The 24,876-nt window shown below is 31.3% G+C and overlaps 3 protein-coding genes across 4 annotated transcripts in view; 2 read left to right on the top strand and 1 right to left on the bottom strand.

Moving 5' to 3' along the window:
- The window catches only part of LOC112686438, a 25,421-nt gene extending 6,084 nt beyond the window's left edge, over positions 1–19,337 (bottom strand). Inside the window, exons 1-6 of the mRNA XM_025558704.1 lie at positions 19,167–19,337; positions 2,081–2,344; positions 1,193–1,346; positions 940–1,027; positions 389–501; positions 105–239 (exon numbers count right to left, since the gene is read on the bottom strand). Coding sequence (XP_025414489.1) covers positions 105–239; positions 389–501; positions 940–1,027; positions 1,193–1,346; positions 2,081–2,344; positions 19,167–19,190 — 778 coding nt within the window. The 5' untranslated portion in view covers positions 19,191–19,337. The remainder of the gene's footprint in view (positions 1–104; positions 240–388; positions 502–939; positions 1,028–1,192; positions 1,347–2,080; positions 2,345–19,166) is intronic.
- Positions 8,495–9,614, top strand: LOC112686440. The gene is made up of 2 exons (XM_025558707.1): positions 8,495–8,665; positions 9,068–9,614. The coding sequence occupies exons 1-2, from the start codon at positions 8,575–8,577 to the stop codon at positions 9,571–9,573; spliced, it is 597 nt and encodes a 198-aa protein (XP_025414492.1). The 5' UTR covers positions 8,495–8,574; the 3' UTR covers positions 9,574–9,614.
- On the top strand, positions 17,685–24,876 carry LOC112686439 (armadillo-like helical domain-containing protein 4). 2 transcript variants are annotated; one of them, XM_025558706.1, is made up of 4 exons: positions 17,685–17,906; positions 19,774–19,866; positions 20,061–20,171; positions 24,052–24,876. In XM_025558706.1, the coding sequence occupies exons 1-4, from the start codon at positions 17,840–17,842 to the stop codon at positions 24,717–24,719; spliced, it is 939 nt and encodes a 312-aa protein (XP_025414491.1). In that variant the 5' UTR covers positions 17,685–17,839; the 3' UTR covers positions 24,720–24,876. The 2 variants fall into 2 exon arrangements, with proteins under 2 accessions (XP_025414491.1, XP_025414490.1); XM_025558705.1 differs by lacking the exon at positions 17,685–17,906 and adding an exon at positions 18,466–18,702.

Raw genomic sequence — 24,876 nt, 5'->3', positions numbered from 1 at the left:
TTTTAATTGAAAAAAATTATTTGACATAATATTATAGTTATTCTCCCTTTGAAAAACCGTCAGTATGCCACTGAGTACACTCGTGGATTTCGCCACGCACTCACAGCCGTACATGATGTACTCGATGATGATTTTCCACTGAACGTTGGTCATGGGCACGAAAAATGACGGTTCTCGAAGTTCAATGGTCACTAAGAGACCCGCGGCCGAGCCCATCATAGTCGCGATGGTCAGAATTCCTGAGGACGTAATAGAAGTAAATGATGAAATGGAATATTATGTTCGTTCTACTATGCGTAGGTATATATAATATATAGTATATAGGTATATATACTAAACGTAGGTACGTTTTATGTTTTTATGTATACAATTTTTACCATTCTCTTACCTGTTGCCATGTTCCTCTCACCGATCCGAAAACAACAAGTAGATATGGTCACCGTCAGAGGTTTCGCGATGATCGAACCAATGGACAAGAACACGGCGGATGCGTGGACCGCACTGCAAAATATTGACGTAGGTGACGAAATATTTTAATATACTATCAGTTTTTTCGTAATGGTGTCCCGACCACCCCGACAGACGTTCCTGATGAAATTGCGCGGGCAAAACCGATATAATATATACCATTTTAGACAATAACATGGCGCATTAAAATTCATACCTGACGAATTCTTCGTAGTAGTGCCTGTACAGTATATCTCTATTCGGCTTAGGATTATTATGACGGGACCGAAAACAATCTTATACCCTACACGCACTCATTGCAGTTTCACTGTTCCTATAACGCGTGATGGGTACAGGGAAAGAAGGGTCTAATCATTGAAATTATTGATTTTTTTTTGGCAAATTTTGTTTTTGTTCTATCGAAAAAATGTTACAAATGGACTACTATCTTTTCCTCCGGTGTAGCCTTCATATGTTATTATTTATACTCACAACATCGATTCTTCGAAGAACGGCAAACACCGTATGGCCGTGCCGCAAGTAGTCACTGCACACGAACACAAGAGGCTGGTCTTCATGCCTGAATAATATTTGACGATCAATTAAATGGAATAATTCGATTTGCGTTGGTTATGATTGCCTTTCGACAATGGATGGGCTTCTCGAAATTATCATCTTCCGATAGGACGTTATTACAACGATTCGCTATGTACAATCTTACTTCGATAACAATAAATAATCTCACCATATTTGTTGATACCGATGCTGGCCGGGATCATCAACAATACGCCCGTAAAGGTGTTCCAAAAAGGTATCAATGCCAATGACGTCTGCGACCACGCCGGAAAAGCTGTTAGAGCTGGTCCGAAAAGCGGTACCCAAATGTCACGTGAAAACATCTGTAAACCATCGTTTTTTGTCGTTTCATTATCGAACCGATCGCAGTAATTCGGCTTACGTTTTCGATCACAATCAATCATAACCATTATTTTTTCCTTGGATCAATTCCGACTTGAATAAGAATTCGTAATTTCGGTTCGAGAAAAAGAAAGCGTTAAAACTTTTTGACAGCACTCCCGAACATAGAATACTTTATTAATTTTAAAACTTTTTCCGTAATTTTCGAAACACGATATGATTTACATTTACATTTTATTACTTTTTCTTTTTTTTTTTTTCAAAGGTTTGTTAAAGTCATATTTTATAACGGTAAAACTATAGTGACGTACCGTAACCGACGCGAATGCATTATGATACGACATGCCTATGTTCGGAACTCGCGTCACTTATTACCCATTGCGTGTTTTTAACGAGTAAACCGACGATGGCGGTGACGTAATTCTTAATGAATAAAAATAATAAATCGTATAACGATACGATAAATATAAATAAATAACATAAATTCGATAACGTAGAAAATATTGACGAAATCCTCGCTGTAGCGTAAGACCAAGAAGCTCATAGTTACGAAGTCGCTCGCCGCTGGAAGTCCTAGTGAGGTTTTTTATCGCGAACAAACCCGTTACCAAGTAATAAAAACGTTAAAATATTACAACACGCAGATCGAATGCGAAAGATCCCCGTCTTGATAGTACCGACCACTTGAATATCGTGTATTATTCATTGTACGTACCTGCACTAGGAACGTCAAGGATACCAAAATGACGACGAACACTCGGTCCTCGCGTCCCGGGACGTAGGTCGGGTGTTTTATGAACTGCTTAAAAGACGATTCAGAATAACGCGGTGTGGACGGCACGCGATACATCTGATCGTCATTTTTTTCGTCGTCGCCGCCATCGTCCGAAAAGCTCAAGTCTACCTCCATGGGTCGGTCCGTGACGGCCCTGTAGTTCTCGATCGACAACCTCGTACCGTTCATCCCTTCGAAAGCGCCCTTTAAAATCAAATTTACTAGAGTTCGCGTTGCATATTCTTAAGCAACTATCGGGCGTGCACCGCCCATCCAGTGCCAATCGATTATTTGATAAGTGTATAATGAAAAACTGCACGTACGAATAGGTTATAAATAAAACGTCGATATGGCTACAAACTTCCCTCCCATCCCGTATACGTGCGTATAGTTCATAGATAACGACGTTTGTAATGGTCAGGTTGCTTTCATTCCGAATAGGATGGAAAAGTGCAAATTTAACAATGAGAGCAGCCGCATTGTCTAGCTAGCACATCAATTGCGCACGGGGATTTCATTCGGAACACGATACCCACCGTCCATTTCGATGCATCGGTCTATTTATTTTTGTTTTAGAAAAATAAAATAAATCGTGTTTTATTTGAATTCGAAATATCTAATATATTGGAATTTCCTTTAAAATATCGGGAAACATATCCATTCACAAGAGGTAATATAAATTAAGCTATCAGGGGCATAACATCCAATTTTCCCCGACCGGCTATGTGATCAAAATACTAGACCGTCCCGTAACAGGGGTGTGGGCGGTAGAGAGAGGAGAAGAAATCTATCAATCGCCGCTTCACCCTTGCCCGTCAATGTGGTTGGGATATTATATTACATGAAATCGAACGAGCAGCGAGCGTGTCTCGACGTCGTGAAGCTTGCCGCCGGCGACGGTTTGCGTATTCACTCCTACGCGTATCTATCGTAATCCCCAAACCCATTGACGCGCACGTTAAAAGAAATATTTAATTTTCCGCAGACGTCACTGGGTCGTCGTCGTGTTAATGTCGATTTCGTTGAGCAGTCTCCACTTTTTTTACAGTTGCTTCACAACCGAAAAACTAATCACACAGACACTCGATTTACATATTATTTTTTCGTACGTACTGCCATTTTTTTTCTTTCATATCTCATTAAAGTCCATTCTTTAACTTCAATTGTTTTGTTTCAATCGTAGTTTTTATAAAATTGTACTCACTATTGGGTTTAGCTAATATTATTCGAATAATTGCACTTCAGCGAATAATAAAATCACATTAGATAATAATTTGTATACGAATCGCCGGTACGGACGAGACCTAAGAAATCGTTGCTGCTGTTGCCTCTCAACGAAAATAACATAGCGTTTGTGTAACAAAATATTACAAAAAACCTAAACCAAAGAATTGACGGGGACTACGAAATCTCGCGGTCATTGACGCGGACCAGATGATTGATGGATGAGTGGACGTAATCGTGGTAAACGCGGTGCTTTTATATTACACGGAATAGCGCGGTCGATCAGAAAAATAAACGAGCCCCGACGGAGTTCTAAAAGCGGACTTGTGGGTAGATAGTTGTACATTGAAAACCGGCCCACCAACGTTCCCGAACGAGCGCTGTGCGTTTGAACGGTTTTCACGTGGTCCGCGCGACTACGTCAGTGTCCCTTGAACGCGTAAAAAGTACGAACAGCACGCGATCGGCGACGCGACGGTCGCGAAAGGGGTGGTTTTTGTTGATCTTTTACCTTGGCTCGTTCGTAAATCAATTGCACGTTAGCCATCACATCGGATTTTCGTTTACCCGTCGTGTCCGCCACGGGTTTTCCGCGCATCTTGCCGACCCGTTCGCAGTTTCGTTGTTCGCGCGCACACGTTGGACACACGTCGTCGGCGAATATCAGTCCAACAGCAACGGGAATCGGCGACGCGGCGCACCGGTGTTATGATGCACTGTTACGCGACGGGCCCGTGTAGCGATGGCGGCCGAGTTGTTTATTTTCCGCTCGATACGGCCTCGTTGACAACTAAACGGGTATTTGCGCGTCGCCACGATGAGCCGGTCGTCTTGTTTTAATTATTATAAAGTTTTCCTGACATTTGTCGTCTAAACTCAGCCGTAAAGTCCGACTCGTCCGGTCGTGCCCGCCGCGGAGCACGTCGTCCGGGTGGCCTACGGGCGCACGACATCGTCGAGAAATCTGTTGCCAGACCGGTGTTACGAACCCGACGTTTACTGGCCATCGCGTCAGCTGCTCAAATCTCTACATTGTTATGCGATATCACGTGTCGCGAATTTTTTCCCGACTGCGCATTTTATCCGATGACGAACGTTTTCATTCGAAACCGGTCGCGTACAACGCGCGAAATCGTAACGCGACGCAGTTTATTAAACTTCTCCGTTTACTTCTACGTTTATATTACATTGTACTAATCGTCGTGTGCCGTACGTCTTCCGTGAAACGATAACAGTTTCGTCTCGCTCGTCCGCGCGACGAAAATGGTCAACGGTTCGCGTCCCGCACACAATACGATGGAATTGCGTGTTGAGCACAAAATCCACGTGTACGCGAAGGAAATCACTTTTTTTTTCCCTTCCTTTTCTTCGTCTCCCCCGTGTTACATGTCAGCCAGTTATTCGAATAGATTTCTGCGTTTAAAGTGTTTCGAATACAGCGCGTAGTCTTGATTATCCGTCACGTACGCGACACGGCGAGATCATCGATTGAACAAAAAATTTAAATTTATTTATATTCGTTACTATTTTATTGCATTGCCTACGCCGTATGCATTTGTTCTTATATATTTTAATTTACTCCATACACGTACAACTTATATAATATTGGTTTGGAATGATTTGCAATAGATTTTTGTTAAATCTTCCGTTTTTTCAAAAATTCGTATTTTTTAAATCGGGTTTTCTACCGATCCGTTACGCGGTATAACGATAAAAACATTTTATGATCATATCGAGAGGGGGGAAGGGGAAAGTGAATAAATAATATGATGGATTGTAGAAAGCTCCCGGGGAGGCACTACGTTCCAACGATTTTTTACACCGGTAAAGTTGAATTATTAAAAAGACAATCCGAAAATAAATTCATAGCTGGGTGTGGTGAATATAATATTTATTATCGCGGAGGGCACCGGATTGACGCACGGCTTGATTATCAACACCTTGCTACCATCACTTTCTTTTGAAAAGCGTACGAGTGGCGTGCAGTGTGCTCCGAACACTTTTTACAATAATAACAAAACTGTTGCCGTCTCGATTTTACACTAGGAAATGTTACAACGATATTTGAACCACCGAAAAATATTTTATTGTTGACGAAAAGCGATACGCGAGTGTTTGAACCAGTCCATCAATCATTTTCGACATCTCAAACACCTTTATATGTTGCCAGTTTCTGACGTTCACGTGTAGGTACTCGTCTTCGCGGCGTTCAACTTTTTCTGCATTTTCATTCGTTCGTGTACACATGCCATTTTTCTTAATGCACTGCTCATCAATCTCCGCAGTACGTGTTCTATTTGCAATAAAAGCGAACCGCACTAGACCCATAAAGGTCCTTAGCAGTTTAAATGTATATAAATATACATAAAATGAGTGTCATCGTGTTTTACCGATTTTTACTTCGGCAATTAATATTGAAATCTTTTTAGTTTTTTATTTTTTAATTGTATATTGTGTTATAATTATAAACTATAAAGTTTTTATTTTCACCCCTAAATCACTTTAAAATAATTACTTTCAATCTCATTATATAAAATTTAATATAGCCATATTGTGTTAGCAATAAATATAAATAATAATAAGTAATAGGTAATAAGTAATAGGTAGTAATTCATGTACTATTTCACTATACATTTTATACATTTGATAATCAGAACTATTTTGTTCAAAAATACAAATAATCTGGAATAATAACTATTCGTATCGGAAGTTAACGACTGTAGTAATCTAAGGTGTAGTGTAAAAGCTGCCAGTAACTATTAAACTAAATTTATAACTGTTAATAAATATTCAACTAAAAAATTTTCTATACCCCTTCGTTGGAAATTAAAATAACTATTACTCAAGATAGATTCATCGGATATTTACGTATGTTATTGTTTGTAAGTTTTTAGAATAATTCCTCACACTGCGTAACTTTATTGACATTTGTATATTGAGAACAACTACAAAGTTAATTTTTTTAATCGACTAAGGGTTGAAAATAGTAATTGTATTTGTAGTTATATATGTTTCTCCCTAACACAATATACAATTGAACAAATAAAAAATAAAAATTGTCAATATTAACTGCCGATATCAAAATCGGTAAGACTTGATGAAATACTCTATATATATACGCCTTTAGTGTAAACACAAATGATGAACAAAACTGCTGGACTAGCTTAAATTCAAGATTAGCGATGACTTGTCGAAAAAAATTATAACAACTAAAACTACCCTCTTCGTCGTCTTCAATATTAAATTGCATCGTCTGAAATTCTATAATTAATGAGGGATTATTAGTGACTAATTATTAATTAGTGATTCTTGTGTTTCACGAGGCACTCGTTGTCGATATGTTTTGTTCAGCTCAGCCGACATAAGTTCTCAGTGGGAAGTTTGCTTCTAGTTCGAGTGGCCTGTCGTGGGACCGAAATTGTTCAAAGATTTACGGCAAAGGCAACTGTAATATTATATTACGTATATTCATCAACAACGGTGTTTTTTTTAGATTCTAAGCGAAACGAGTTTTTACCGTGATTTTTGTTTTTATATTCATATACGTGTAATATACGTGTAATGATATACGAGTACGTAATTATAAGAATTTTTAGCCATTAAAGTCCTAATTTTAAATCATTACATACGTTTCTTTTGATATGTATAAAGTTAACCGGTGTTATTTTATAACAAATAATCACGTTTAGCAAAAGTAAATTATAATTATTTTACCTGGAAACTTATGTTATAAAAAAAAGAGAAAAAAAAGATTCGTAGGTCGGACGAAACACGATGGTCGACTGAAATACACGGATAGTTAAATGATATTACGGTATTGGTCTTTAAACTTGAAAGCAAAGTACTTAGAAACACTATTTTGAATTAATGAGTTCGAATAGATAGGTTTATATTTTTAACGATGGTTAATATAGTAAAAGAACCAAATTTCTTAATAAAGTTGATTACATTTTATTATATTTTAGAATATTTTTATTATTATAAATTTTGATGGAAATAAAGTATCTGAAATTAGGGATAATAGAACATTTCAAGTGCCAATAAACAGCAAAAGATGCATTAAAATGTTTCAAATCTATGAAATGTCTTTAATTAAATAACTAATATCGTTACTGGAATTTTATTGAAATATGTGATTTCGTCAAATTTTTATTTTTTAATGCTTATAAATTATTTTTACGACTTTCTCGTTATTTATTAATTTATTTTTTTGTTTTATTACAATAAAGAATATTATATAAAAATTTTCTATTTAATTTTCAGGTCTTGAGTACAAAATTTAACAATTTATGAATTATTTACTACAAACATGTGACGGGATTTCATAATTTGTTTTATTTTGATAATATTTTATATTAATTTTTTTTTTTTTTTTATACTTAGCTTGAATTTTTTTTTTATTCAAATTTCATGTTTCTGCGATTACAATTTTATGAATTGCGATGAAAAAATGTGTTTGTATCGAAAACCGGTATTCCGTAATTTATGTCATATTTTTCGTCAATTTTTAGTTATGAAGAAGACTGTTTCAAAATTCGTAAAATAACTTGTTCGAAAAGAACTATTAGTTAGCTTTTTTATTTAAAAAATGTTCATGGTAGCGACAATTCGAGCTATCCATCTGATAGAAATAATGTAGGTATAAAGACTCAAAAAAAAAAATAGTGCGTGAAAAAATAATATGTGATTATTCATAGTAGATGTTCGAATCCAAAAAAAAAGAATCCACAAAAAATTGTTTTCTAGTTTTTGCAATTATTTTTCTAATTTTCTCAATTATTCCAAAGATTTTAGATAAATTAAAAATATGACCTTTTCAAAATACCAACAAGAACCCATTTCCTATCTTGTTCTTTGTATTTGGTAATTATCAGAGCACTCGTTTTGATCGAAAAAAAAACCAATACATTATTCTTTTCATTCGGATCCAAACACAACAACAATACAATTCGTATGTTTGGCACACAAAAACCATCTTTTGAGTTTTACACTTGCACAACACATATTTTGTTTGTTACATTTTTCGTAATGAAATATTAATGAAAAATAATTGTCATCATTAACTAAAATACGTCATGTAGAAATGGGCGACGAGTGTAAAGCAATTGTATTATAAGGTGGTCGCTTTTAAATGAAGTTGGTATGTTTTTTTGTGATTACGTTTTTTATCATTAATTTATACACAATATTTATATTTTATAATTTATTCGATGGACGGAAAATTGAAGTTTTTTGTTAGTTTTGCTGTTGTCGTGAGTTTCTCGTCCATAATAAGCGGGAATGACAAGATTTACCTCAAAGGTTAGTCACAATGATTTCGACAAATTGAAATACCAAATCAATTTTAATTTAAGAATAATTATGGAATAAAATAACACATTAATTCTTTTTTATTAAAAATTAAAGTACACGCGTCAATACAATTGTTACTATTTAGTGAAGCATTTTTGTTAAATAAAGTATTTATGTAAATCAATTTCAATTATTGTCTTGAACTATTCTCAACGATATTTAAGTTAATGTAAATAAATTTTTGCAAAGAAAAAAAATTCAAGTATAGTTTTTGTGTCTTATTAAATATGAAATAATTGTTCAAATTAAAATGAAATTATACATTCGATGATTTATCTTAGTGTTTGTTTGCGAAAAAATATTAAAAAAAAAAAAAAAAATGTTTAAACTATAAAAATATTTGGATTTCAGGTACATATCATTTGTCTATATTTTATTATCAGATTGAACCAACCGAACTCCGACATATTGTCGTAGACGCTCTGATTAAACAGCATAAGATTCAACAGACGCTCGATGAGAGTAGTTATAGTAACAGAATTGTTAAGAAATGGAGGAGTTTCAGAAATTATTTCACGAAAGCTATTTCGAAAATATTTGATCCGTCGTTTTACAGAGATGCGAAAACTGGAAGAACATTAAAAGATCTGTTACTCAACAATAAAAATATTACGAAACGATTAGGTTTTGTTATTCAGTTTCAAAATAAAAATCCATTGAACCGTAATATTGAGGAAAATAGGAGAAGATCGAAACGCAGAAAAATTAATAGGAATGATGATGTAAGCGACGAATACCCAGTTGAATCTGTTCAAAGTAGTAGCGAAGGTGATAACGAAGAAAACAACGTTCCTGAGAGAATACAAAATGGAAGACAATCGACAAAAGAATCTGATTTGGATAGTTTATTTGAATAAATTATAAGTAAAAATTAATTCACTATGAACAGAAAAAAAAAACATTGATGATTGAAATATAAAAAGTTTTATTTAGTTTTATAAGTTTAATTAACTTTATAATTATTATTGGTTTTTGTAGAATATTATAATAAAGCTTCATTATCGACTTAAAAAACCGGATTGAACTTATATTATGTTCCCAAATAATGTGCACGCAGAGGTATGGTTTGCTTGCGTCCCCGGAGAAAGGTGTTAATATCACACAACCGCGTGAAGTTGGTCACCGCGATCTAACAGAATAATTTACCATTCATCAATACGAATCAGTTTTCACGCACGTGATTAATTTTTCACGGGCCTAATTGCAGTAAGTTTAAAAGCTTATCCAGGTGTAGCTATTTTTGTTTTATACAATTTAATAGTTACCATACTTATATTATTTGATGTACGTAATATGCATAAATTATACTACGAATCTGAGTTAAATTGTACAAAACGTGAATAAATTATAATACACTATGGAAAAAATGTTTGTGATGTTTACGAAATGGAAACGATACATCTTATTTTTATTGAAAGATTCCAAAACCATCGTCCGCCTCACAGAACGCTTACGTATGCAATGCATATTATTGAGCGCAGTAAGATTTCAATTTTATTCGAGATCGGCAAGAGATGTATTTCTGTTTGCAACAACGATATTGATTACTATCCAGGTGATGGCACATTTGTAGAAAATAATTTTCGTGCATGATATTCCGTTCCAAGGATGTTGTATACAATTTTTTTTTTTTTTAGAAATGTTGCTACAAAAAATTTGTAAATTCCATTGACTCATATTTGAAAAGAAAATGCGGTTGGAAATGTGTTACTTGGAGAGGTTCCCACGCCGATAAATGGCATGTTGCACTGGTTTGAATATACGTCATTTTGACGCAGTAATATCGACGCGCGTCAAATGGACGCGGTCATTTGGACAACAAACTACAATTGGGCACATGAGTCAATTTTGACGTGATCACTTTTAGACGTGAGTCAATGTTGACGCAAAACAAAAATAAAATATATATATATTATTAGGTAATTTCAACGTAAAAATCTGGTATCTGTATTAGTGATGGGAATTATTCGAATATTTGAACACATTTTATCATTATTTTTATTACGGTTTGCTGTTCAATTAAACCTAAATCATTAATAAAACATACCATTCTATTTAATTAATATATAGAATAATAAAAAATACTATTCAATTTAATAATAGGTACATGTAGAATAATTTAAATAAATAATAATCATGAAATTTATAAAATAAAAATTTATTATTAATTTTTTATTTACTATTTATTAAAAATTGTAAATTGTGCGCAATACCTTGAAGCACTTTGTCGGTCGTTAAATTATTTGAATTAGTACATATTTGAAACAATCTTTTTGATGAATCTTTATACTTTTTTTTTAGTTGGTGCATAACAAGTAATTAATTGCTTTTTCGTTATTTTTGTTAAACTTTCATCACTTTGCAATGCACTTATAAATCTCCATATGACTGGTTTTTTACATGTAATTAATGTTCAAAATGCATTATGCCAGCCCTCAATACTGTTATTGGTCCTCGGTAAATCATGTTGAAGACATTCTGAACAGTTCCATATTTCAATAGGATATTTTGGTTGTCTACGTCGACCTCGCAAGTCCAAAATTCCGATCCACGTACCTTCTAAATAGGTGATTAGTGGATATAACATATTTTCGTTTTCAATATAAAACTCGCTCTCTAACAAAACTTCAAAATAATTTATTACTTTGTCAACAGATATAAAAGCGAGCGATATTAATTTTCGAACCTGTAATGCAAAATTTACATCTTCTATATATTTTATTGTTAATACGTAATTTTGAATTTTTCGCAAAACCGCTTGACTAAAATTAAAAAAACATCCATGTATTTCTGTACTTGGAAATTCATTTTTTATGGAGTTAATTACTGCTTTTTTAAAATCCGTTGTAAATGACTTTGGACATAAATCAAACTTAAGCGATTTTAATGCTTGAAACATTTTATTATTCGCTACTTCTTTTTTATCGAGCAACAAAACATACACTAAGGGTACGATTTCACCAGAATAAACTGCACGAATCGTGTATAATTGGCCATATAAATTTGGGTAAGATGAAAACGTTCCATCCAAAAATCAATGATCAAATTTCTTAGTGTGGTCAAACTTTTTTCTGTTGAAAATAATAGATTCGATTGTCATGTCATTATCACCGCTGTCATATAATAAAAATTGTTCATTGTCTAACGTAATTTTAAAATTATTTGGAATTTTAAAATTGTGTGATTGAGGATTTGCAGGACTGGCTTCAACCGTTTTGCTAGCCCGCTGTATTGTTCTTTTCAAACATTTTGTACTCGGTAGCTGTCCTGCCACTGCACATAGTAACTGTACATAGTATTGTATGTAAGTTATATATTTTTTTTCATTTTTGTAGCGAAACGACCATCCGGGCCTTCATCGATGTTTTTTTTTCGCTTGAGAGGGGTAGGGTGTAGTAAGTGGCACTTGTACTCCTTTCTCTAAGAAGAGAATTTTCACGTGTGTGGACTTCTCTCCCAGTGGAGTGGGTCCGGTGGTTGGCAGTGTAGGCAACCAGAATGACCTACAGAAAACTCTGCAGAATATTTTTTGCATCGAGTTGGGTTCCAACTGATGACTGCGTGCGTTGTGGCCAACATTGTGACCATCGCACCACTCTGCCACTCGTATGTTTTATATTTATATTATTTTTGTTTTGCGTCAACATTGACTCGCGTCTAAAAGTGACCGCGTCAAAGTTGCATGTGTCTAATTGACGCATGCGCCCAATTGTCGTTCATCCAAATGACCGCGTTCATTTGATGCGCGTCGAGATTACCGTGTCGAAATGACGGGACACCCAATGGTCTAGAGATGGTATTGCTATAGGGGGAGGGCTAATCATCTCCTGATGAAAGTCGGCGTCTCCAAAGATTGAGGTAATGCGATTTGTTGTAAGCACTTTTTTTTTTATTTGACACCGGATTTCCTAGACGAAGTTAGTGACAATAACGATAAATTAATATACGCGATCGGGTTTACAGTTGTTCAATTAAATTCATCAGCGGAATAAGCGATTACGGACGAGCCAATTAATGAACACCAGTTAATATTGAACGATCACGACCAACGGTTATTAATTATATCATAATTATTAACCAGAAATTTTATGTGGTGCTGTGTAAAAAATAACTTTATCAATGGAAGTCCCCCCGCTGCCGGACAGACGAGTTAATCGGATGTTATGTTTATTTCCATTTGTTCGTCTTGCGAAGATTCTTTTCGCAACGTTTCGTAAAATATTTTTACGTTTATCGTACTTTTAAAATTTCTCGTGAAATTAAAATTATAAAATTACCATAAAAATACAATAAATTTTGAAAAAACACGTTATTTCAAGGGTAGTCTAAATCAGTTACGAAATATTACAATTATTATTTTTTAAGCACAAAGGAATCCAGAAAACAATAAGTAATATTTTCTGCATAAACATTTCCTTTTCTGAACGTGTATTGATTAGTTATTGTACTTCAACTTCGAAATTATATTCAACATGATCAAATATTATTTTCCTACATTTTATGGTAATGTTTATTCACTACGATTACCATTGAATAATATTATAATTTCAAAATTAAATTAACTCACGATTTATTTTCAAGAATAAAATATAGCTTAAGCTCCTTTAAATTCAAATATATTTGTGGTTGGTATTAAATATGTATTTTTTTTTTCGTACGCGAATAACGTTTGAAAACGGTCGCAATCAACAACGAGAAAAAAAAAATCTACCGCCAATATTTGTCAACTCGAATTTAATGCGAAATCGAATTGTTTTTACATGGCTATTATAATTTTTTTTTTTTTTTTTTTAGTGTTAGTTGTTTGATGCGCTCGACATATGGTAGTTGTTGATCTAGTGTTCGAATGACATTGGCTAAAACGTTTTAGTTTCCAATATACCGTACATGCACTCGTTAACCACACGATGACACTTAACGTGTCGGCAGTCGTAATCGTTGTTATTCGATTAAACACTTAATAACATGGTACGGTCACGTAGCTACGAATATTGGTCATTAAATCGAGATCCGTTTGGTTCGGAGCTCGGACTATAAATGTTATACCGCAGCGAAACAATGTCTACCGGCAGTGCCTTAAACGCGTAATACTCGCAGCAAATGTTTCATTTAGCATTCGTCGGTACAGACGATTTTATAATAATAATAATAATAATAATAATAATAATAATAATATATGTGCGTACGTTGTTCATTTGTGCGCAGAACGAAACGACATTGATTTTTCTTTCAATATTACCATATACGTGTAAATGAAGCGTTTCAAACGGACGTTATCGCCAACTCAACGCGATACTTTTGTTTAACTTTAGGTTTCGTTCATACGGCGACGATGGTAATGTATTGTTGTACGGCTGCGCTACGGTTTTCACGTCTTCACGTCTGCGCGCGTTCGGATCGTCTTTTATTTCCGTTTCGAACACTTACATCGAGACGGTGTCGAACAATAATTTAACCGCACGCTTTTCAGATGTCCGAAAATTGTATCGATAATATCGATATATATATGTTTTCGGTTTGAAATCCGAGTATTTGAGAATCAAAACGTTGACACCTGATAAAGAAAAAACTATCACTCGATTAGTTTTTTAGGATTTTCCCAGAACTAATAACCAAATCAAAATATACGTATAATACGCGAAATCCTAATTATAAAGGCTTGACGTGAGAAACGTACGATGTCCTATGGTAAACCCTTAGTTCAAACCACTTCATCTTCCCATTGTGTTCCTTATGAGTCCCCACGCACACTCGGTCAAAATGGTAACCGTTTGACTGTTCTAATAATTTTCTTCTTCTTCATCATCTTGTCAGCCCATTAAAGGCCACATCATAAAACCTCTCCACTTATCTCTCTAATATGCGTCGTCTTTTATATACCTTTAATGTCTTGAACCACGACATTCACCCATTGGCTCCTTGGCTTTCCTATCGGACGCTTTTTGTTTATTTTATTAACTAGCACTTCTTTCATTACTAGTCCGTCCGCTATCCAGAAATGACCAAACCATTCTAGACGTTTGTATTTTATACAAGATAAAATATTTAACCCGTGGCATAATTCCTAGGTATTTAAATACCTCAACTTTTTTGTATCATAATCATCCACTAATATATAGTCTATGGCTGAGCTTTTTCTTACTATTATTCAATAAGTTAAAAGTTAAGTTAATTTAACTTACTAACTTAACTTATTTTTTTACAGATTAACTTAAAATTAACGCATTTTTTTTTTCATTTATCCCAATTAAGTTAATTTTGATTTTCAAGACCAGAAAAATATTTTTGTCAAATATCGTTATCATTTGTTCGATAACAAATTAATGGAATTTAGAAAAATATAAAAAATAAAATCTAAAGGGTTTCGAAGAATTTTGTATTTTTATTTTTATATAAGAACATTATATTGATCATAGTATTAACTAATAGGTCTATTTAACTAAATAAATCGTGGGAAAAGTAGTCAACCGTCTAAAGATTATTACCTAAGTAAGAATAGCCATTCCGTCCATGAATTACATTGTCATGAAAAGTGGCCATATACATATTACATAAATAGTTCCATATTATCATTGGTTAAAGAATAAAATTATTATTATTAGAATTATTCCATAATTGATGATAATTTTAAATTTGTATACCCCTATAACGTAGTGCCTAGGACTAGCACTGCCTATACAACAACACTGATTAGTGATAAATCTACTAATAATATATATCGTTTTCTATGTGTATGTTTGTTTAGTAGTGCATAATTTTTAAGTGTTAGTTGCAACACTATAGAAGTCATACAATTGAACATGGACAATAAACATCCAAGTAAGTTCTATTATCTCAGAATTATTATCTTAACTATCATAATTATTAATTATATTATATTATAAATTATCTTTTTATCCCAGAAATATTTTTAGTATGATGAAATAGTGAATAAATTAATTTAGGTAATATATTGTTATATTATTTATAGCTGACCAAAATGTTGAGATAACTCTCTAACTTAGATATCTTGATTGACCCTATTCATTGTACTGCCTTATTTGTTTTTATTTTAATTAAGTCAATAAGTATTATAAATTTATTTTAATGTTTTGTATCTACTTTATCATCTACATAATTTTATAGTAACATTTTCAGCTGACGTTATTCTTTTTAGTTTTCATACTATTATTGAACATTAAAAATAATAATTTTGTAATTCTACTTTTCAAATGTGATTTGCATGAAAAATGAATAAAATACCATATTCTTTACTGTAAATCTGACATTTGAGTACATTAAAACAATTCCAACGAAGAAATGTATATTTTTTTAGTCTGATTAGAGTTAAATAAAAAATATTTTAAAATTAGATTTTTTATGCATTTTCATTATCTTTTTAATTTAATAACTATAATTAAGATCTGCTGTAAATTTATATATATATATATATATATATATATATATATATATCACTTATATCAACGCTTAATGTATTTTTTTTTTATTAACTTAACTTATTAATTGTAGTTAAGTTAAGTTAACAAAAATGATTAACTTAATTTTAAACTTAATTAATGTGATTCTCATATGAATTAACTTAATTTTTAACTTAATTGAAAGTGAACTCAATAAACTTAACTCAGTTAAAAAATATCATTAACTTGCTCAGGCTTGCTATTATTAGATATTTCGTCTTTTCTTCATGTACACACATGTCTATAGTTTTATTTGCTCTCAATTTTTTTTATTTTTGAATCAAATCTTACCTAACCTACGTCTAAACTATTGAGAGCAAAAGTATGAAATTAATTAAAAATAAATTAGTTAATTATTTATAATATTATACTAGCTGAACCCGTGCACTTCGTAGCCCATTAAAAATCCTAACTCTTATATGTCTCAAAATTTGTGTTAAATTCGTTACCTGTTGTTGAAACTAATAGCAACATCCATAAACAAAAGTTTCCATCGTAAATCTCAAAATGTCTGTAGTTTGTCCTACTATATATAGTTAGATTAGTTAGTTACTATATACTATAGTTTTTCACGTATTGATATTTCATGATAATAATATATTTAAGTATATTTTATACATAATATATTTCTTAACAAATTAATATTTAAAACTGTTTAAATTGCTTAAAATTACTTATAACCAAATTTATAATTATTTAAATAGATATACATCGGTATAAAAGTCAAACTACATGCAAAATGTTCGCTTAATGAGCAAACATTTTTGTCTATATCAAACAAACGGTCGAAAATTGTTCGTTGAATGTTTGACAAAGTTTGCTAGATATTTTTGGTACTCAGCGAACATTTGGTAGATGTTCAACAGACGTTTTTTAATTGGTTGTTAGGTGTGGACGTAGCTTAAAGTACCATATATTATAACAGTACAATAATGACGTCAATATTTTTAGAATTTTATTATATTTGTGAATGTAATACGTACAAGCATAAGTACTTACAAAATAAACACAAAATGGTTAAATGATCGTTTAATATTGATCACCAGAAGTTCATTAAATATTGAAAACCATTACTTATTGTTACGTAATAATTACCTGTGCACTGAAACGAAAAAAGCGTCAAATAAACGTTCAATTTCGCAAAGAATATAATATTTAAAACCATTTCTACGAATGGAAAATATTTATCACTGCACTTGTTCAAACGGTACTTCTACGAAAATGATTTATGTCCATATAAGATCTCAGATTGCTTAGATTATTATTAATCATTAACACTAAGAGCTTTAATTAAAAAAAAAAAAAAAAAAAACGGGTTTTCACCGTATGACGAATGGTATTATGATTATATTGATAATGCTGTTGGGTTTCGAAAATCAATATTTGTTTTACTTATGATCTCCACGTCATTAATCGATAATGGTTAGCGAGTATATAAAATTATGTAAAATTCAATGTTTGTGCTGAAAAAATAAAAATAAAAACACTTCTAACGTCGCGGCAGTAGACCGAATGGCGATGGTAGTTCAATAGTGTTGATGTGCGCGTGTGCACGGACGCAGTGGATGTACATGTATTATCAATACTGCTTATCGTGATTGTGTGAAATACATTTTGCACTCGACCGCAAGAATTATTGAATTATTGTAAACGAATCCGATTGGCGATGGATTGTTTTGACGCTGTAGCGAAATACGCGATTCTTACGCTGTTACACAACGTATTTATTTCAGGTATATATCAGCTGATTTACCGGGTCTTTTCCGGAAGATATTTTACAATTGTAGATCACAGCGGATACCATTTCGATGTTACAAAAAAAAAAAAAAAATCAAAAAAAAATCGAACTATTAAAGTGAACAATTGTCTGATGATATTTGTTTTTATTTTTCCGTAGTATATTTAATTAAGTATATCTCAATCGTTAAGTATGAAAATCAACATAACTAACAAAATAAAAAATTAAATAAAACATTTTTAATGTAAAGTTTTTCCTTACCAAAAAGTGAAAATATATATATACGAATAACGATAAAATATGTTTAATAACACCTATTATCGAGATTACTCGTATAATAGATCTATAAAAAACATTTGTTTTGCGTTAAACGCGTATAATATCTCAATTACTGCGGTCGATGGTTTTCGCGTAAACTGTCGTGCAACAATGCGATTTTTTTACAACAATAATATACTTAACTAACAAATTTCAAAAAGTTCACTATAATCGTATTTATTTTTAAGGTCCGCGAAATTCCAGCATATGTGCACACTCTATTATTATACTATTACATTTTCAATTTGCTGTGGTAAACAACGTTATGTACATAAAAACACTTGCACCATCAAACGTGTATGATACAATATACGTGTGCATTCCCTGTATTATATAATATAATCCATACAAATACATAATGTTGAAATTAGTCACGATAATGTGTTCCCCGATGACAGTTAAAACAATAGTTGTCGTCGCATTGATGTGGACGACTTTATGCCGCTCTCCGGTGCACTGTTTCTTTTTATCGAGTAAGTAAATTCAATTTTCTCGATTACACGAATTTCACTCGTTGTTGGACTGTTTTATTTCTTCGATTCGTTCGCAGTATTCGTTATGAATGGAAAAAAAGTTACTGTCATTATGGTTTTTTTTTTTCAATTAATAATGAAATTGTGTTGTCATATTTTTATATCGCATTTAATTTAAATTCATTTTTGAAAATTTAAATTAAACACTTTTCTTAAACATTGCATAAACTCGATCAGTAGTGTCAATTTACATCATTGCCTAAAACCATTTTGGAAACAACAACAAAATATTCAACAATGCCTAACATCATCAGGAAATGTCAACAATGACTATGGAATGATGAAAATTCCTAAATGATAATCTTTTCCAATAACATATAAATATATATAAGTTGTATACTCTATGTGAATGTATGGCATAAGACATTTAAGAGATAAAATTTATCCCAAGAAAAAAGACTCACCTTAATTATGTGCAGTGCCGTCATTTGGGGGAGGACAACTTATACATTTGCCGCAATCCAGAGTTTTGATACATTATCAAAATATAAATACATCTTTTTTAAAGTCATTGGCACGTTGTAAATGAGAAAAATTCAAAATTTTAAAAATGAACACAAAGCCACAACCGAATAGCCAAATACACCATTGTTAACACTTAAGTCGTTATACACGTATAAATAAAAAACCATTATATTTTTAGACCAGTTTCATGTCCCCTTCCCCTCAAGTTAATCGGTATTTTGGTAAAATGAATCGTTAAATCGTCAATTGCCGACTGCTCTATTATATAAAAAACTGAAATGACGCCACTGGTTGCGTGTGTGTATTTCAGTAATGTATCTAATAATGTATGTGATAAATAAATAAATCAACCATGATCTGTTATCTAATTTACTTAATTAAAATTATTTAAAAAAATTAACGTATTTTTTATATCGATATACATTTTGAAAAACTTAATAACTCAACACTTGGAATTTCAAACATGAATCTATTGTAAATTATTATTTTTTTAAAAGTTGTAAAAATTATTCATTTTGAAATTATATAATGAGCATTTTTTTTCAGATCCATTTAACAATGTGCAAAGTTTATCAACGTTTACTACTCAACCAATTACACTAAAAGTGCCCAAAGACCAAATCAATAATTTAAAACAAGGTAAAAAAATAACACTTTTAATTTTTAATGTTGTATTAACGGTTCTTAAATCATAAAATATTGTAATCAAAGTTTCACATAAAATATTTGACATTTCGATGATAAATGTACGGTTGCTGATGCCTGGTTGTAACTCAACCTAAGAAATATTTATATATAACCATGTTCGTTAAAAACTTTTTATTAATTTACAGAGATTCAAACAAATCCGATGTATTTACAACAATTACTTTCTCAATCTGGCAGTCCAAATGGATTCGGACAGCCGGTTTCTCTAACGCCTAATGCGGTAGGAGGAAATAGAGGTATATATTTGGGATAAAATACATTTATAAACTAATTAATATAGTCTAAAGTGTTTTATTGGGAGTAGCCGAATTGGTTCCCGTTTGAAAAAGGTATTTAATTAGGTATAGCCGAATTAGTTCCCGTTTGAAAAAGATATTTTATTAGGTATAGCCGAATTGATTCCCGTTTGTGTACAGGTAAAATAGTGACAATTTTAATTTTTATCACAACTTACCACAATTCACCCTGTATTGACAAGACAACATATTGCTGCGAATCGTTCCATTCAAAGCTGGATAAAGAATTTATAAGTACATATCTTAATATATTTTATTTTATCGAAACTTTAAACAGCATTCAGACACTAAATAATATTAAATTTCAAAGTAATAATCAAAAGAAACTTACCAGCAAATAGGAAAGAAGTAAAAAATATTTGGAAAATTGTATGATTGACTAAATTAATAAGAAGATTACAAGAAATTAATATTTAAAGAAAGTTAGCTTCAAATTTACAAATAAATTGTTATAAATTGTATTTATTATATTTTATTATTTGTATTTAAAGTGATGACAAGTTGACTTCCAAATCATCGATTTAAAATGGTAGATATTTTATCATTTTTTATTTTTCAATACTCATTAACGTTAATTTTTAACCAAACCTACTTTAAAGTTGACAGCCCTAAGCTTGTAAAATTGAGAAAGAAAATGTGCGTAATTAAATGGGAACCAATTTGACTATACCTAATATAAATACCTTTTTCAGGTGGGAACCAATTCAGCATGTGTGTTTGGGAACCAATTCGGTACCAGTCGTTTTATTTGGGATATAAAATAATTTTAAATTGTTCGAATATTACTCCGGAACAGTGATGTAGCCAGGGGAGTTTTAATGGTTCAAACCCACCTTTCAAAAAAATTAAAAAAAAAATAAATGTTGAGGTGGCTGGTAAATTATTGTGTACTGATAAAGTTATTGATTTTCATTATGTAGTAATAAAATCGATTTTTATTTTTTTCTTATTTTATTTTAATATAAACATTATAGTTCTCAAATTTAATAACAATAATAAGACGTGACTCAAAATAAATATATTTAAAAGATGTACTACGTTATCGTTTTTACTTATCCATGAATATTTATAGGAATGGACAACAGACTAAAATAATAAAAATAATAATATTACCTTGTAGTATTTATATAATTACACTACACTGTCCGCATGACGGTAAAATCTGGGAAAATATTTTACTGGAATTATACAATTTATTATGATTAGTGGAGAAAAATAAATAAACACAGTATTCTATATACTTACCTACAGAATAATTGTAATAAATGTAATGTATACTATTAGCACTTACTCTAACCCTGTCTGATGTAGAGGATATTTTGCTTGTTATAACAAGTAAAATAAAACACAATATATTGTGTTTGCATTTATTTATTTTCACTTTTAATATGGATAACAAAAAGAAATCCACAAGTACAATATTATATAAAAAAAAATAATACTGAACCAGTGATTGTTGAAAACAAGATTGTTTCTTTTACATAAGTATCACATGAGGTAAGTAAATTGTAAATAAGTATTAAACTGTGTTATTACAATTATTAGTCAATAATTGTTTAATAAACTTTAAATATGCATTAGTTACTCAAATTTATCATTTTAGAATACAAAAAAAAAAATTCAATCGTCGGAGAAAAAATTCTCCTGCGAAGAAAGTATAATGTAATGGAAAGTAGATTTATTTTTCAGATTTGCTTATATGAAAATTAGATAAAAACTGATTTTTCAACAGAAGAAATAATTAACGAATTTGATAAAAGTTCAAGGAAAATATGATTTATGTAGTTATATTGTAATATATCATTTTTATTACCACAAAAAATATGTTATACTTATTTAATAAACTATCTCTCCCCTTGAAAAAATGTCTGACCACGTCACTGCTCCGGAGTATAACGTTCAAACTGGTAAATCTACAGGGACTGCTCTGTATAGAGTATAAACATTAAATTATAAAATTTGATATAAGTATTTGGAACACGTTGCTTAAAATTATTGTTATGATGTACGCTTATCTTCAAAAGTACATCTTAATTTTAAACCAATCGGAAGTGTATCCGAAGAAAATAGTATACTCAGAGATCACAGGAATAGATCCAGGGGCCTCAATTATTCAAACTTTATGAGAATGATGATGAATATAGTACTTACGCGTTAAAAATTCAATTTTTCTCGGTGCGAATCAATTGATCAAATTTTTTACAGTCGAAAAACAAATGGTCGAATATTTTATGGATTTTATGGTATATTTTATTTTATTTTATTTTACAGTCGAAATGTTTTGCAGTCTAATGGGTTTTTCGGTCGAAATAAAGATAATAATTAGATTATCGACTATTTTATTTAATATTTTTAATATATGTAGCCCGTATGTAGATTTACCGTAGTAGGTACTAATAGGTAGAGTGTTTATTGACTGTTCAGTATGCGTTAGTTTTAATTTTTTATATTTTAATGTGAATATTGATATTGTACTTAACACTCATGAAGAAATGTTGTTAAATATAAGTAGTTGCATGTAAAAAAAATATGGTACGTAAAACTGATGGCAATAATTACTTTGAAATATATAGTTTTTGACCATAATATATTTCGATTGCATAACATTTTGATCATTTGAATTGTCGATACTATATTTTTCGACCAGACTACCTTTACCCGATTTTTCCAATAATTAATTATAACAAGCCGTCATAATATTTACATATTCTGGGAACCATTGAATATTCGTAAAACTGTGGGTCAAATCTTCTTGGACAAAATGTCGAAGAGTATATCGTCGATCGATTTACATATCATTATGAGATGGCATAGCAAGTGATATTAAAACTCGTTTTTGTTCAGGTGAATTGAAGCGTTTGATTTAAGGCTGTTAATTATAAAATTAAAAAAGAAAAAAATTAATTCATTAATATTATAATTATTAAGATGGTAAAACATTGTTTGCCTATTCCATCAAATCATGCAGCCGGTCTACATATACAAGATAGGTATTATTTTGTAACAATTTTTACTAATAAATAACTACATTTTATTAAAAACTAATTTAAGATATTATTCAAAGGTGAACTTGAACTCTGGATAAAACACCGGAAGAGTAATAAAGTTTTAAATAGTATGAATTAGTTACTATCAACAGTAATAGATGCACTAAGTGAATGCGATAAAAATATATTTCCCACAATATTTAAACTTCTCACCTGGTATGTTATCTATAATTGTAGCAACTTCTGAGAGAACTATCACCACTTTAAGGGGAGTAAAACTTAGCTTCATTTAAGGATGCAAGAAGATCGTCTTACCGTTTTACCTCATTATGTTTATTAAATATTCATTGAGGTAGGGAATTAAATGTTAACTTAATATTCGTTTTACTTAAAGGAGTACTAATAGGCATGTTGATATTGTAATTTAATACCTGCTTGTGTTACTCTATTAACAAGCAAGTTTATACCTAATTATTTTTTGTTGATTATAATTTTTAATAAATAAAGGTTTTATTAAAATATAATGTGTATATAATAAGATACTGATATACATATATTTATAATATATATGTGTATATTTGATTTATTGTAGTTTAAGCAATTTCCCCCAGACTTTAGCATTGAATCCGTGCCTGTGAGATCACAATATATTTATAACAAGTAGATGAAATATATAATATAGTATAATATAATATGGTAGAATATATACGTAAATATACATTATTATTTATTAACACTATGTGTTATTAGATATTATTAAAGCGAAAGAAACTTTTAATTACAATCATGAATTTTCAAAGCGAAAAAAATATATTTTTTCTAATCTGTTTCAGGACTTACAACCTTACCATCATTAAATTATGGCTACCCGTCTGTTGGCCAAGGCCCTATTACAGTAGCATTGCCTAAAGTAACTACGGTTGGTGGTCAGAAATACTTTTTGACTACAAGAGCGAATTTGCTTTGGAATAAAGGAGCTAATTTTTTTAAAAATTTAGCTTCAACGGTTGTGTCGCCTTTATCAACTAAATTGTCGCCAATGATTCATGTCAATAATGACAATGGAATCAATCAAGGAAATGTGGGGAAAATAATTACAAATAAAGAAAGAATAACTGAAGAAGATGATGACGATGGTGATGAAGAGGAAGAAGAGAAAGAAGAAGAAGAAGAAGAAGAAGAAGAAGAAGAAGAAGAAGAAGAAGAAATACAAAGTGCAAAAAAATCTAGAAACAGAGGAAACATTAGGAAAAATAATTATAACCCTAGGAAGAATAAAACTAAAATTAAAAATGACAGTATTCCCGAAGAGAGTAGTGAGAGAGAAAACAGTGGCGACTACGAAGAGCAGTCGGAAGAAAAAAGTAAAATAAAAAAAAATAATGGTAAAAAAAAAAATGGTAGAAGTCCGATAGAAAGACATGACGGAGATAGTGCTAGTGCTGGTGCTAGTGCTGGTGATAGTGTTAGTGCAAGTTATAGCGACAATGCTAGCGAATAAACTAATAATGAAAATAATAAGGTGCATCATTAAGACAATATTTAAAGTAAAATTATTCAGTGGCTTTCAATCGAACGAAATAGAGAGAAATAATGATATTTGAAAAAATTGTATCACAAATATTACAAACAATAATGTTAATTAAAAATTATCGTGA

This window comes from Sipha flava, unplaced genomic scaffold (assembly GCF_003268045.1).
Source record: "Sipha flava isolate LNK unplaced genomic scaffold, YSA_version1 308_pilon_pilon, whole genome shotgun sequence".
Lineage (NCBI taxonomy): Eukaryota > Metazoa > Arthropoda > Insecta > Hemiptera > Aphididae > Sipha > Sipha flava.
Note: the sequence above shows the minus strand (reverse complement) of the source record. Positions and strands in the feature narration are given on the sequence as shown.